Below are 16679 nucleotides of genomic sequence, written 5' to 3'. Positions count from 1 at the left end.
AAAAAAAAAGGCAGTGAGGCAAACTGAAACATATTAGAAGGGAACTTCCTTGTTCCGTGTTACATGAAAAGTAATAGTAGTATATTTCCCTTGTGCAGTAAGCATTTAGGAGCTATTGTCCACAATTAGCTACCTCCTGAAAGAAGAAGATATTTGTGTGGTCTCCTATGAAAGATCTGGAATCAATGGAGAAGGGATAGTAGGAGAAAAATTTTTCACTCAGTGAGTAAGAATGTGCATAATAGCTAAAATGGGGGAAGTTGCAGAAGGTTGTGAGTTAGAAGTATTGGGAAAAAATGTCCTATGATGACTTGGCAATAATATCATGGAAAAGATTCAAGAATAGGATAGGTGCTTAGGTCAAATGACAGTTAAAATAGGAAATTTCAATGCTGGGTCATAAAAGTTGATATTAGAAATATGCAGGATATAATGTATATAGGAAGGACATTTATCTTATACAACCTTTAAATGTGAATGGTAGCCAGGGAAAACTTCATAGATTTTGAATATTAAGTCAATAAATTAATAAGTTAGTAAATTAAGGATTGAATCTTTAAGAAGCTAGGAGTCAGGGCTGGGGATGTGGCTCAAGTGGTAGCGTGCTTGCCTAGCATGCGTGAGGCACTGGGTTCGATTCTCAGCACCACATAAAAAATAAAATTAAGTTATTGTGTCCACCTAAAACTAAAAAAATAAATATTAAAAAAAAAAGAAGTTAGGAGTCAGCCAGGCAAAGAGGGGTGGAGTCCTTTTTTAGAGTTTCCTCCCTCACTGTGTCACATTTTGTAAACATCCTTACTAGTTAGACTCTTTTGAACACTAGATAGACAATGAAGAGGGATTAGGAGTGAGAAAAGGAGTGTTAGCACCATTTGTTACCCTAATAATTTGCATCTTAGCTTCCATTTATCTCTTCCCTTCCTTTTTTGAAGATAGTTGCTTTTCATCTCTTGCTCTTATATACTTCCTCTGTTGAGATTTCCTTCAGCCAAATAGCAAATTCTGGCTTCATACAAATATGTAATTATCTTTTGTTTGTACAGTGGATGCATTTTATGTTTCCTTTTTTTTTTTTTTTTTTTTTTCTTACTTTGTAGAAATGCTTTGTGTGGAAAGCTTCAGTGTGAGAATGTACAAGAGATGCCTGTATTTGGAATTGTGCCTGCCATTATTCAAACACCTAGTCGAGGCACCAAATGTTGGGGCGTGGATTTCCAGTTAGGATCAGATGTTCCAGATCCAGGGATGGTGAATGAAGGCACAAAATGTGATACTGGAAAGGTAATCAAAATATTTTCTGTTTATAAAATAAAATATTAAAAAAAACTATTATACAAAGTAAAAACTATTATACAAAGTAAGTGCCTGCTCTTTTATGATTATAAAAGAAATCTATATTTATTGTAGAAATGTTACAAAATCCAAAGCCACCAAGAAGAAAATTGAGAACATCTATAATTTTACTATCCATATTTCTTCACTGGGGTCATATAACTAATATTTTTAACTTGGCAATATACTGTTGATATGCTATTATTTATTAGCCGTTTTTCTATTATTGGGACACTTAGGTGATTTCCAGAATGTGAGTGTATGTATGTGTGAGTAGCATGTGCCTCCATACCAGAAATGTCATAGTGCTTGCCCTGCTCATGTTCCTTGTTATGCTGACTCTACTGTTTGGGTTTTATGAGCCCAGTTATCCAGCTCATGACAGTGCGTTTATATGAGAAGATGACCTGTGCCAAATTCCTTTAAAAAAATGTTATTAAGAAAGTTAAGGGTAGGTCAGACACTGGAAGAATTTTTTGAGAGATGTCATGAAGTAGGACTTGGGCTAGAAGGGCTGTGGCAAGCTTCAGCCATAATAATAGAGAGGAGGGAGTAGGAATGTTAAATGAGATGAAGAAACCAACTCACATGGAGGAGTGTAGCTGGAGGGGAAAGGTGAGGTGGAGGGAGTGTGATTGAGAGAACATAGCTATCTAATTATGTAGCCTATTATAAAGACAGATGGGTGGACCCTCTGATTACCTCAGTTTCTACTGTTTCTATTTCCAATTCTGTTTTTCACTTCTTAGAAAAAGACTCACATGGTTTTGTGCCTACCCTTGCTATAAACTTGCCTGCTGTAGCTATTATAAATAATGCTACAGCTTTAGAAATAAAAACTTCAAAACATTCTTGATTGTTTTCTAAGTTAAACTGCTATAATGGTGTGCACACTTTTAAGGTTTTAGATATGGTTTTGCCACATTTCTATTTGGAAAAGTTTTTATTATCTTCTATTCAATTATGTTATAAGCATTTTAAATTTTCCATCCCTTAGTCAAGGTTAGCAGTTATTATTTTAAAGCTTTCAATGATGATTTCTTTTCTTTTACTCTTTCTTCTTATTGGTGATGCTAAATTTTTTCATTTGTATAAATGTATTTATACTTTCGTGATTTGCCTGCTGATATTCTTCAACTACTTAAAAATTGGCTTCTTAATAATTTTGAAGAAATTTAACTATGTAAAATGTAATGATATATACATATATCCCTCCAGTTTACTGCTGGCTTCTTTTTATTTTAGAACTTTTTGCCATGTTTAAATTTTTATTTTCTCAAATCTACTATTCCTTTCTTTTATGGTTTCCAACTTTATTTACCTATTTTAATATTTTGATAGACTTTTCTCAGTATATTGTAAGGTTTTTATTCTCTTATGTTTTCTAAACTGTTTTGTTATTTTAATACTTGTCTCTTTCATTTTTGTTTGAGGTTGACATGGATTCTTTTTCATTTATTCATAGAGAAATTAATGCTATTCCAAGTTTTTTTTTTCCAGAATGGTTTATCATTTACCTTAACAACCTTGATTCTAATCTCTTTTTAAATTTGGAATGCTGTTTGAATTACTTATTACATTTTTAGTTTATTTGGGTTCAGTTTCTGTTTTTTACATCATGTTCTTTGGTTTGTCTGACTACTCATGTGTGCAGGCCACCTTGTTTTACTTTGAGTAGTTTTATAAGAATTTTTAATATGCAAAATAGTACAGTTGCTCCTCATTCTTTTTTCATAGTTTCTTGGCTATTTTCATTTATTTATCATTTCAGATGAACTTGAGATCATTTTATCAAGGTGCAAAAAATAAAAAAGGTGCTTTGGAATTTTGGTTGGGATGACATTAAATTTATGCATTTGTTATGGGGAAAAGTGACGTCTTATATAATTGAGTCTCCCATAGAAGAACATGGTATGTCTCTCCATTTTGGGGGGTCTTCTTTTAAAGATTTAGTCATAAAGTCCATTCATTTTTTTCATTAGGTTTTTTTTTTTAATTGGTTGTTCAAAACATTACAAAGCTCATGACATATCATCTTTCATACATTTGATTCAAGTGGGTTATGAACTCCCATTTTTACCCCAAATACAAATTGCAGTTTTATTCCTACATATTTGATGTTTTCATTTCCGTTTTAGGACTAGGCTCCCTTCCTCCCATTGGTTTTCTGATTTATTCATTTTCTTATCAGTTTTCACTTTTAAGAAAAGTTATTTTGTTTAATATTTTTGACTTGTTATTATTGCTATTCCAAGAAACATTCATTTGTATATATTTATTTTGTTAGCAGCCATGTACTTAGTGTCAGGTATTTTTGTTGTTGATTACATTAGCATTTTCTAGGTTAAACAGTGTAATCATCTGTAAATGAAAAAAAAAAAAGCTCTTTCCTTTCAGATATTTACAGTTTCAATTTTTTTTTCTCATTGAACTGCAATGATAGAATTTTTAGATAATTTTAAATAATTATGATGATGGTGTCCCTGACTTAACTGAAAATGTACTTAAGCTTCCAAGATTATATGTGACTTTGGTGCCTTAAGGCAGAAAGTATTTATTATTTAAATGGAATATCTTTTTCATCCTAATTAGTAAGAATGAAAAAATAAAAGAATAGATTTAAAATTTTATAAGAATTTTTTTGATAGCTAGTGTAATAATCAGGATTTTCCTCTGATCCATTGGTGTATGCTGGATTATATCAATGAATTTCCTAACATTACTTTTACATTCTATAAGATATATCTAAAATTTGTTTAACTTATATAGTTTTAATTTTTAAATTATAATCTTATATTCCTGAAGTGAACACTGTTTGGTAATAGATATATTCCTATATTCTTTTCCTAGTTAATATATTTTTGTACTTCTGAAGGAAGATTAGATGATTTTTTTGAATACATAAAATTTTACTCTGTGGTCGTAGATAGTACTCTTAAATCTCACAAAAAAATGCAGCTAAGACTAGATTAAAGCATAAAAGGAAATTTATTGTTTCAACCACAGGATCAGAAAAAGAGCTTTGGGATTGAGAATTTCAGATAACGTTCCTCTGGGTCTTTCTACCTCTTCCATCCGTGCTTCTCTCTTGGCTTTATTTCCTTCTGTGCACACACACCTTATCCTTGTAGTGGGGGAAGACAGATCTCACATCTTCCCAGCACCCTCAGGATAGGTAGGATTGTTCTTGCAATGAAAAATCCAGAGATCCTAGAAAAGGGCTGCAAGGCACAGCTTAAAAGGCCAGTTGTGATGTGGGAAGTAGGCAGTGTAACCCTAGGACCTGTGCAGAGTACCCAGTGGCTGTGTAGCCCTCTGCTTAGAAGGGAACTGATGACAACATCTCTAGCAATTAGAGAAATGCGAATTAAAACTACACTGAGATTCCATCTCACTCTAGTCAGAATGGCAATTATCAAGAATGCAAGTAACAATAAATGTTGGCAAGGATGTGGGGAAAAAGGTACACTCATACATTGCTGGTGGGACTGCAAGTTGATACAATCACTCTGGAAAGCAGTTTGGAGATTCCTCAGAAAACTTGCAATGGAACTACCATTTGACCCAGTTATCCCACTCGTTGGTATATACCCAGAAGGCTTAAAGTCAGTATACTACAGTGATGTAGCCACATCAATGTTTATAGCAACTCAATTCACAAGAGCCAAGCTATGGAACCAACCTTAGTGCCCTTTAATAGATTCATGGATAAAGAAAATGTGGTATATATACATAATTTCACAGGAATTTCCTATTATTTGGGGATACCAGCATTTTGGTTCTATTCGGGTCTTCAGCGGATTGGATGAGGTCCACCCATAGTAGGTAGAGCTGTTTTACTCAGTTTGTTGATTTAAATGTTAAATTTGTCCAAAATCAGGGCTGGGGTTGTGGCTCAACGGTAGAGCACTTGCCTAGCACATACAAGCATTCATTGGGTTCTATCCTCAGCACCATATAAAAACAAATAAATAAAATAAGAGGTATTGTGTCTAACTACAACTAAAAGAATTTTTAGAAAATTATCCAAAGTCCCTTGCAGAAACATACAGAATAATGTTTGACTGAATATCTAGGCACCTCATGACCTACTCAAGTTGACACATAAAATTAACTCACAATCAGTTACTATAAATAAATAAAGTTCAGAGTAAAAATATGAATTGGAAGAAAATCTGCAAAAATAGGTAGATTGCAATTTTAGTTTATCTTTTCTGCCAAGCCTGCCCAAAAGATAAATGAATAAATGAGGGATAAACTCGAAAGCATGAAATCGAGGAGATCTCAATAATAAGTAAAGATTTTAAGAACATTTGAAAAACCCAGAGGATGGAGAATATTTCAACAGTAGTGAACATACAACTTAAAATGTAAACAGAGAGGATGTGCATAAGAACACTGCCTTTTAGCTTGACTAAACTGACAGATTTATGATTTGGAAGTACTGGTTATAGCTGAGTGGGATGAAGCATGGAACTGAAGACTTGGTCTACAAGGGAGAGGCTGGCTCCTCAGCTTACTTCTCATATCTTGTCAATGAAGCAGCAATAGATAGTTGTCTATTTTAGGAAGGACATCAGAAGATACTACTTTGTTGTACTGGGAGATGCTTGTCTCCCATGTTCTTTCTATAGTACACAGTTGTCTTTTATACACTTGTAACTGGCTTTAAGTGGATTGTTGCATGAAGTTGGACAATTCTTGCTCAAAAAATTAGAGATGGAAAGTGTGAAAGAAAAGGTGAAATTCTGAGAAGATAAATTAAGAATTTTAAATTCAATTAATTTAAATCTCTAATTTAGAGATAAAGAACACAGAGGTGAAGTGGACAATTGTGAAATTCCAGAGTACTGGTGAAGAATAATCCTAAAATCATCCAGAGACAGAAACAAAGACAAATAAAAAATAGATCATAGGTAAAGAAAGGTGGTTAGAACTGAGTTCTGGAAGATAGGGGAGAAATATTTTTATGTTTCTGAAAGGTTCTCAACTTAGAATTTTGTATACAGTTAAATTATTAATCATGTTAGAGGACAAAATAAAAATATTTCACACATTTAAATACTCAGAACATTTATCTTTTATTTATTCTTTCTTAGGCACTTTCTGAAGTAATGTTCCAGCAAATGAGAAAGTAAAACAGGAAGAGAAAAAATTATAGTCCAGGAAACTGAATAATGTTAAAGAGAAATTTCAAGATACAACAGTGGTGTACAGGGCCAGGAGAGCAATCAATTCAGATTGGAGCAAAATCACCCTATAGGGAGGTTTCTAGAGAAAGGGAAGTTTGAAAAGAAAATGACATGGTAAATTGTTTGAAAGGAAGATACTGAGGTTACAACAAAGGGCAGTTTTTGAGAAGAAAGGTAGTCTTTACTTGTTGTCAAAAACAAGGCTGTATGAAGAGTGGAATATAGTACTTAGTTTTGAAATCTACATTGTTTCTGCTTAAACTTTTCATGTTTCCTTGTGGTAGAACTTCCATGAAAATAACATTCCTGGCCTCAGTCTGATACTCCTTCATATCTCTCCAAGGGAGACAAAGTGGTTGATCCAATTGGTGAGTTCAGGAGAAGACACTGGGCACAGGTGGCTCAAGAACCCCCACCAATCTCCACCCCCTTTCAGATCTGCCTGCCTGCAGAGGGTGCATTTGGTCTGCTCTCTTAACCATGCAGTACACTTAGCAAGGCAGACTCTGTTTCTGTTGCGGGGAGGCCTTAGTTCTCCAGAGCAACCTGTGACTAGGCAGATAGGTTGAATTCTGGGTGCAGTACTAGGAAGCCTATTCTTGCTGGGTACTTACATCATGTTAAATGTTATGTTGGTAGAAAGATGATCCTTTAATTGCCTGTTATTAGTCTTTGGTTACAGGCCAAGGAGAGGGATAGCTAGGTCTTTCCCCTGGTTCTGAACTTACTCAACGAATAGAGAGGTGTTATGTATTGACCCAGTTATATCCCAGTATTAAGGATGTAAATATTAAACAGTACTTACTTTGAGAAGGTAGAGGAGGATCATTGGGGTTTGTGTAAGAAAGCTGAATTCTTATTTATCATAAAAGATGTAAGTTGATGATGTCTAAAATAGACAAATCAAGAAAAATATCAATTTAAAATAGAGAGGTAATTATCACAAGAAATAGCAGTTGCCTCTGGACTCTTTGACTGACAGATTACATAAGAGTGGGTCAGGGAGTTGTTTCTGCTATAAACCCTCCATCACTATTTGTTTTTTAACCATATATATTATATTATATCATATTATATTATATATATATGTTTTGTTGCATTTTCTTTTTTTGATTAATTTTTAAATTTATATATGAAAACGAAATGCATTACAATTCATATTTTTTCATATCTGGTTGTACACAAAGTATATTCACACCAATTCATGTCTTCATACATATACTTTGGATAATAATGTCCATTACATTCCACCATCATTTCTATCCCCATGCCCCCCTCTTCCCCTCTGCCCTATCTAGAGTTTGTCTATTCCTCCCATGCTCCCCCTCCCTACCCCAATATGAATCAGCCTCCTTATGTGGGGAAAAAGGTACACTCATACACTGCTGGTGGGACTGCAAATTGGTACAGCCAATATGGAAAGCAGTATGGAGATTTCTTGGAAAATTGGGAATGGAACCACCATTTGACCTAGCTATCTCTCTCCTTGGCCTGTAACCAAAGGACTTAAAAATAGCATACTACAGGGACATAGCCACATCAATGTTTATAGCAGCACAATTCACAATAGCTAAACTATGGAACTAACCTAGATCCCCTTCAGTAGATGAATGGATAAAAAAGTGGCATATTTATGTTTTTTAATAATGTGTGTATATGTATATATATACACACACACATATATTTATATTTTAATATTAAATGAAAAAGCAGAAGAAACTGGTACCGCATTCTTTCGAAGTGATGTTATGGACTGGGGAGATAGCTCAGTTGGTAGAGTACTTTCTTGCATGCACAAGGCCCTGGGTTCAATCCCCAGCACCAAAAACAAAACAAAATAACAACAAAAAAAGAAGTGATGTTGCAAGTGTTGTGTCAACTTGGTTAGGAGTAGTACAGCAAAGTGCTGGTTACCTGGTTTGAAAATCATGACCATCAAAGCATGCCTCCCCCCCCCCCCAAATGTTAGCTTAAGCAAAGGCAAAATTTTTATGAAAATACACTGACTCTTGGTTTTGGAAATTGGGCATATTTTTATGCCTTTTAAAGGCATCAGGCATTTGCTTGGGCTTGGAATGAGACACAGGGTTAATGGGTTGACTCCAGGTTCATTTTTTGATGACTATTCTGAGTGCATTTGAAATGAGTGTATTATTGCTTATAACATGTAGTGTTTGATAATTATATATTCACGTCTATCACATTCTTATTTATTGTTCTTAAAGTGTTAAAGATTTATAGAAAGGAATATTAAAGTCACTCAGTCACTTCCTGTTTTCATTTTCTCTTATAGTTACAGATTTTTTTTTTTTATACTAGGAGTGCTAAATGCTATATCTGAGGTAGAGTTTCTTGATTATCATAATTTAGTTGTGGGTTATAACTTTTATTAATTTATAGTGCTTCTTTGTTATATTTTAATGTTTTGTCTTAAAATTTACTTTAATTGATATTTTTACTGTACTTTGTCTAATAGATTTTTTCCCAGCCCTTCTCAGTGACATTTTGCTTTATGCATCTGAATATAACTAGATTTTATTCTATGCCCCAATATAAATTCTTTCTTCCTTTGGTAAACATTAAACAATTGGAACATCATATTTTAATTATTAAAAAAATTTTAAAATATTGTATTAAAACAAAAAACAAAGACACTCTGATGATGTCCCACTTGTTTTCCCCTTTTCAAACTCATTTTCTAGGGTAATCACTGTGTTGTGTACCTGTGCAGTCCTCACCCTGTCTGGGCATTTAGAAATATTTATACTCTCTTCCACTCCTACACACTTTAAAAAATAGAAATAGATTAGACTTTAATATTCTGAAATGTGTTTACTCAGTGGTACAGGGTAAAGGCCTTTCATGTCATTATAGGAAAACCTACTTTATTCCATATTCCATTTTAGATATAGCAATTATTTAATGATATTATGGAGATTTATATTGTTTACAATTTAGTGCTGAATACTTTTCTGCATTTAATCTAATCTGCTTTTATAAATACTTCTGTTGGATAGATGTCAAGTATTCTTTTTTAAGATTAATCATTATGTACATGTAAAATTTTGATAGAGATTGCCATTTTACTTTTCAGTGAGACATTAACAGTTTACCTTCCATCAACTGAATATGAGGGTGTCTTATTTCCCCCTAGATTCTTGTCAACATGAGTCTTTTAAATTCTTTGCATCCTGAAAATTGTTTGTATTTCCCTGCTTGAGCATTTTTTTTTTTCATGTCTTTATTAGGTCCATTCTGAGAGGCTCATATTCATGTCTTCTGGTTTTTTGATTGGGTTGTCTCATATATAAAGAATACAATCTGTTAGTTATATCTGTTGTAAATGTGATCTGTAATTTGTTGTTTCTTTTTACCATAAACATATATAAAAATATAGTCTTGCCCTCCTCTTCTAAGCACTTTATCAGTGTATTCTTTCCAGTTTGCTTCCTTTTACTTCACAAGGCAAACACTACTAATTAGAACATCTTTTTCTGTGAAAAACTTGGAATTTTTCTGTTCTTTAAAGTAAATTTGGGAGTTTTTAGCACATTTTATCTTATTTCTATGATCTTATTTACTGCTTCAGCTATACACTGTATATCAATTTTGGGAAAGAAACTCTCCTTTTAAAGCAATAGAGAAACTGGTGGTAAATATCTGCTCTAAAATATTTGTGGATGCATGAAAAAAGTATTTTCTAAACCTTTTTTCAAGATTACGAGGCAGCTAGAGGACAGATGAGGTATGAATTTGCATTGTAGAATCTTCTGTCCTTTTTGTACTTTTAATCACATACATATATTTTCTATTTAAAAATTGACTGAAATAATTGGAGGAAATGTCTTTCTCTAAGTACAATTCTGTTCAAGCCTGTGTATTTTTTAGTAAAGGTAACTGTTGAGATTTCCCTGTATCAAAGTATGTTTGTTCTCATATTGTTTTTTATTTCATTACTGTATTTAAACATTCTGATCTTGTATAGTTGGTAACCTAATAACATTTTAAAATAGTTCCCAACAATTTTTAAAAAAGATTGGTCCTTATTTAGAAAGATTACCATGCTATGCTATTTAGCAGAAAAAAGTACAAAATTGAAAGTGTATTCTGATAAATCAAACAAAAGATTTCATACACACATTAAAAATTGTCTTTTTTTCTAACCTCACAAAAGAGCAGCGTTCATAAAGATGTTTATTTTCTAGAAAGAGAAAAATTTCTAGTAAGTTTTTAGTTGATTCCTTTAGATCTTTAATATTTTTCTGAGGTAATACTTCTAAATCTCTTTCAATATTTAGGACTGTCTTCTGTTTCATACCTCATTGCATGAACCAGAATTTCCAGAGCCATATAAGATAATAATGATTTATTTTCAATAGTGCTTTTCATAGAAATGCCTCTATTATTTCATCACTAATCATGATGTTGGAAGGTAGGTTTTGTTTTGCCAACAAAATATTATTTCATTTTATATTTGAGAAAACTATTGAAATGCTTCTCATTTTATCAGCTGCTATTTTGATGTCTGTTGTAATAACAATGGTTTATAAGAGGTATTATAGTAATAGATTTCCCTAAGATTAAATCTTTCTTATTGTTCTGAGATCAACTCTATTTGGTCACTTTTTTTTTCTTTTTTCAGTGTTGGGGTTTGAACTCAGAGCCTTGTGCATGCTAAGCAAGCACTCAACAATACCACTGAGCCACACCCCTAAGCCCTGGTCATTTTTGGTTTGAAAAAAATTCATTTGCAAATATTTTCCTGGCACATTTATATTCATAGAATAAAGTTTTTTCTTTGTGTTTGGCCTTATCATTTTGTCTTTTTTGATCATTAGTTCTGTTAAATAGTTAATTTCTCTTATTTTTCTACATTTTCAAAAATATAATAATACTGGAATTAACCATTGCTTGACAATTTGGAAAGAACTTTTAAATGAAATAATTTGCACCCAGTTTTTTTTCTGGGTACTTCTTTATTAATGTATTCAATTTTTTTTTTACTTAGTTCTTTTTTCCCCCCTCACTTAGATCTGTAGGAACTTCCAATGTGTAAATGCTTCTGTTCTGAATTATGACTGTGATGTTCAGGAAAAGTGTCATGGACATGGGGTAAGTAATGTTCTCTTGATTTGTTTATAAAAGTAGAGCTGACAGTGAGAGTTTCCCATAAGGTTATGACATAAGAATTCCCAAGATTTCTTGATTTTAAGATGATGATAAATTTGTTGATACTGAGGAAACTTTTCATTCTTAAAAAGAGAGTTTTATGAGTTTATGAATTTAGCTCTCTCTCTTGGTTTTCATTCTAGAGTTGATGATACAGAGCAACATTCACAATTAACAAAAGTGGTATTTTGATTGCTTTGAAGGTATGTAATAGCAATAAGAATTGTCACTGTGAAGATGGCTGGGCTCCCCCAAATTGTGAGACTAGCGGATACGGAGGAAGCGTGGACAGTGGACCTACGTACAATGGTAAGGAATATTGAAGAAATTAGTGCATTCTCCCAGGGGATTGAGTCATAAATCTGTTATCCTTGTAACTTTCCCTCACTTCCCATATCAGCTGTACATTAAATGGTTTTGATTTTGCTCCCCTAAATTCTTTGCACAGGCTTCTAGGGTTTTTTGTTTGTTTGGTTGGTTCTTCTCCATTTTTTTCAATTTCTTTCCTGGATTTATAGAATAGCCTCTTATCTGGATTACCTGTTTACCACCTTGCTCCCCATTATCTGTGGTCCATACTACCTTATAGAGTTTTAGTATTTTTCTTTAAGAATTCAGTTTGGTTATGTCAGTGTCTTGCTTATAATTCAGTGTTTTTATGTTGCTATCACAAATACCGAAGTCCATAAATCCTTAACATGACTTACTCCTGCATGATTTGCCCCTAGCTTACCTTTCCAGTCTCATTTCTCTATGCCCAAGATAAACTGTGATTTATTTGACTCCGCTAATAGGTTACTCTGTTTTACTGATGAGCCTTCAAATCATTTTATTTTCACATTGTTGGAACTGGCAATGGATGCTCAGGCTTCAGTTTATACCTTATTCCCTGATGGAAGTTTTCCATAACTGCCTATATCTGAATTAATCTGCCCCTTCTCTTTGCTCTCCTAGTACTGAATTTAGCATGATCACATACTATAGTAATTACTTTTTTACTTATTTTTGTTTCCTAATGGAGTGTGAGATCCTTACTTATAGTGTCTTTCTAATGAAAACATTCACTTTCTTTCTCTTGGGTAAATATTAGGTAGAATGTCTGGCTCTTATAGTAGGTGTATACTCAACTTCGATAGCTATGTCATTCGCTTCACTTGATCTTAGCAGATGGGCATTTTATTATCTTATATAATCACAAGTGTCCATATAGTTACCATTTCTGGTGCTTTTCATTTCTTTGTGTAAATTTGGATTTCCATCTGGTATCATTTAATTTCTTTTTGGACATCTTCTTTTTATTTTTCTTATAGTGTAGATCTACCAGAGATAAATAATTTCACCTTTCACGTGTCTGAAAAAGGCTCCCCCCACCTTGAATGATAATTTAACTGAGTGAAGAATACTAGAATGATAGCACCTTCTTCCCTTATACTTGTAAAAGAGTACCACATTGTCTCCTGACTTGCATGCTTTTCCTGGGAAATCTGCTGTTATCCTTTTATGTATGTGTGTGCAGTGCTTCTGTGTGTGATGTCCCTCCCCCCCCCCGGCATCCCTCCTTCTGGTTACTTATAGGATTTTCTCTTTATCTCTGGTTTTTAGTTATTTATTATAATATGTCTTGGGATTTGCTGAGATTTTTGGATCTCTGCATCTAGAGTTTTCTTAAAATTTGGAAAAGTTTTGGCAGTTATTTTTTCACACATATTTTCTGTCTTTCTCTTTCTCTTCTCTCCTTCAGACTCCACTTTCATGTGGATCTGCTACTTGGAGTTTTTTCACATGTCACTGATCTGCTACTGATTTTTTTATTACTCTCTATTTTCTAGTTTTGATTAATTTCTTTTGCTCTTCTTCAGGTTCACTCTTCTTCTGTAAGGTTTACCATTAATTCTATCTGGTGTATTTCTTAAGCATTGTAACTTTTATTTCCAGAAGTTTTATTTTTTTGTATATTCATGATCCTGGACATGATTAATCTTTAGGTTTCTGAACAAATGGAATAAAATTACTATTTTAATAACTTCTGAAACCCATATCTATTAATTTTATCATATATAATATTTCTCAGACGCTTTTGAATGGTTCTCACCTTTAGTTTGCATCATATTTTCCTGCTTCTTTGAATGGCTTATAATATTTTAGTGGAGTCCAGAAATTGAGAATTTGTCTTGTAGACTGGATTTTTTGAATTTCTACTGATGAACTTTGTTCCAGTTTCACTTCAGTTACTTGGACATAGCTTGATCCATCTGGATCTTACTTTTAAGCGCAGTTAATCAAGATTGGAGTAGTATTTAGTCTAGAGCTGATTTTACCCCATTACCAAGGCAAAAACCCTTCAATTTATTCTACTCAGTGCAACATTAATTAGGAGGTTTTCTGATGTGAATCATAGATACAAGCAATCTTCCTAGTCCTGTGTGATTGTACACACAAATCCTTTCATGTGGTCCTTTTCTCCAGCTTCAGGTAGCTTCCTTACGTGCATTTATTGATCAGTAGTCAACTACATATTTGCGGGAAACCTTCTGTGGGTCTTTCAAGTTCTCTCTGTGTGGCTTGTTTCTCTCTGGTGTGTTGCCCCAGTAGACTCCACCTGCCTTGGCCTCTCCAGAGCACCAGCTCTGTGTCTTCCTCACTGGCCTTTGTTTGGGCGCCCATAACCTCATAATGCTCGTTAACTTTTTCTAGGCAGTAAATTGGTGCAATGTAAAGTTCATTTTTTTCTGTCTCTTAGGGATCATTTTTCTTCATTGCCTGATATCTAATGTCTTGAAAACTGTTGTTTCATATATTTGTCTGGATGTTTAACTGTTTAGTTTGGTTGAAAAAATCTAGTCCCTGATTGTATCTTGGCTAGACGTGGAGGTCAGAATTATGGATTTAAATGGATATATATTCCAGTGAGTAGATGTTCTGTAACTTACTGTAGCTGTTTCTAAATATTTGATATTTAGATTGTTTCTGAGTTTTTGATATGCACTGTTAACATTTTTATATACATCTTAAGGCATATGCATTTTTTCCAGTTGAAACATAAATTACCAGCAATGGAATTATTTGATTGAAGGATCTAATCCTTTTTACAAGTTTTAATAAAAATTCTAAATGAATGATACCTCTGTGTTGCCACTAACAGTGTGAAGGTATTAATATCAACATAGTCTTGCCAGTATTGTATGCCTTAACTTAAATTTTCCTAGTTAATAAGCATAAATTATATATCAGGCTTGCTTTGATTTTTTCATATTTTGGTTTTTAATTGGGATAAATATTGTTAACGTGGTTTTGTGCAACATTTAACAGAAATTTTTCATACAAGGAGAATTGTAAGGAAAATTTCAGAACTTAACACTTCTTTTCATATCTACTATTTTGTGTCTTCAGACAACACAGAACAGATAAAATTAATGTTAACTAGTGAATTGTGAAAAGATGTAATGAAATTTAAAACCTAGAAGTCATGAAAATTAAGATTGATAAATTCAACAATACAAAAATAATAAATTTCTGCATGGAGAAAAGCCTACTGCCATGGACAAATGACAAAACAGGGAAAATATCCAATTTACATCACAGACAAAGCTAATCTCTCTAACATATAAAGAGCTTTTAGAAACTGTGGAGAATACCAAAAGTCCAGTAGAAAAATAGTTAAAGACTGAGCTTATAAATGGTGGAAATGTGTGCTCCAACACAAAAAAGGTGCTCCATTGATAGTATTAAAAAAAGAATTGTAATTTAAAATTATATAAGATAGTCTTTTTTTACCTATTACGTTGGCAGAAATTTAGAATTTTGGTTCTGAGGGTGAGTCTATGAGAAATTTTTATATATTGTTTATAGAGGACAGTTTGACAATTTCTTAAAAAAAGGATGAATTGCCCTTGGGAAATTATTTTGTAATTATAACATATATTCATATAATATGACCTGTATGACATACATAGGATTATTCATTGTAGCTTTTTTTCCCAATAGTGACATATTAGAAAAATCAAAGTATGTATCAGTAGGGTACTAGATAAATATACTATAGGGCATCCTCACAATAGAGTTTTGTATAGCAACAGAAAATGAGGAGGCCCTCTCTGTGTGATTTAGAAAGATATATAGATAATATATATCTTTATATATAAGTGAAAAAAAATGATGTGCTGAAGTGTTTATTGTATGTTATGTTTTGTGTAAGAAAGGGTTGACAATAAAAACATTTTGTTCATGTTTATATTTGCATGAAGGTCTACTATAAGATTAAATAATAAACTATTAGAAGTGGTTATCTTTGGCAAAAGTGAAGTGGACAAGGATAAGGTGTGAGTAAGACTTCTCAATGTATTTAACTTATTATATCAGTTTTACATTTTAATAATACGTAGTGTACAATATTCATAATCACCTACTATGTTCTGGGTAGTATGAGTTCATATCCAACTTCATTGCCATTAACTTAAATTTCATCTCTCTAGGAAGGAACACTGCACTGAGGGATGGACTTCTGGTGTTCTTCTTCCTAGTTGTTCCCCTTATTGCCCTTGCCACTTTTCTCTTCATCAAGAGAGATGAATTATGGAAAACCTACTTCAGAAAGAAGAGATCACAAACATATGAGTACTTAGATTTTTTTTCTTTTCAATCTTATTAAATAATTTAATTGTTGATGATGGTCATATCATACAGATTTGTGATCCTTTAAAAATAGGGTTCTCAGATTTCTTTCCATTCTTTTGAAGTGACTAGTATGGGTTAAAAGGTGGGGGTCAAGCCACTTCTTATAATGGGAAAGGAAAAAGATTATGGGAACCCGCCTATATGCTGCTGAAAATGACCCTTATAGTGTTCATTTCACTTAACATTGATTTTTGATAGTGGGGTAAGTAGAATTTGGGCTGCCATATCTGACTTGGGTCTTCTTCTAATTAGAGATTAAAATATGGGATAAAGATAAAACATAAATGTTGAAAAATGTTCTTCTTTCTC

At 33.0% G+C, this 16679-nt stretch overlaps 1 protein-coding gene across 1 annotated transcript in view; it reads left to right on the top strand.

The window, feature by feature from the left end:
• The window catches only part of Adam9 (ADAM metallopeptidase domain 9), an 88523-nt gene that overhangs the window by 63280 nt on the left and 8564 nt on the right, over positions 1 to 16679 (top strand). The window contains exons 16-19 of the mRNA XM_027939358.2: positions 1101 to 1284; positions 11559 to 11639; positions 11900 to 12005; positions 16169 to 16310. Of these exons, the coding sequence (XP_027795159.2) occupies positions 1101 to 1284; positions 11559 to 11639; positions 11900 to 12005; positions 16169 to 16310 (513 nt within the window). The remainder of the gene's footprint in view (positions 1 to 1100; positions 1285 to 11558; positions 11640 to 11899; positions 12006 to 16168; positions 16311 to 16679) is intronic.

Source organism: Marmota flaviventris, chromosome 3 (assembly GCF_047511675.1).
Source record: "Marmota flaviventris isolate mMarFla1 chromosome 3, mMarFla1.hap1, whole genome shotgun sequence".
Classification (NCBI taxonomy): domain Eukaryota; kingdom Metazoa; phylum Chordata; class Mammalia; order Rodentia; family Sciuridae; genus Marmota; species Marmota flaviventris.
The sequence above is the reverse complement of the archived record's forward strand: the minus strand, read 5'-3'. Positions and strand labels throughout refer to the sequence as shown.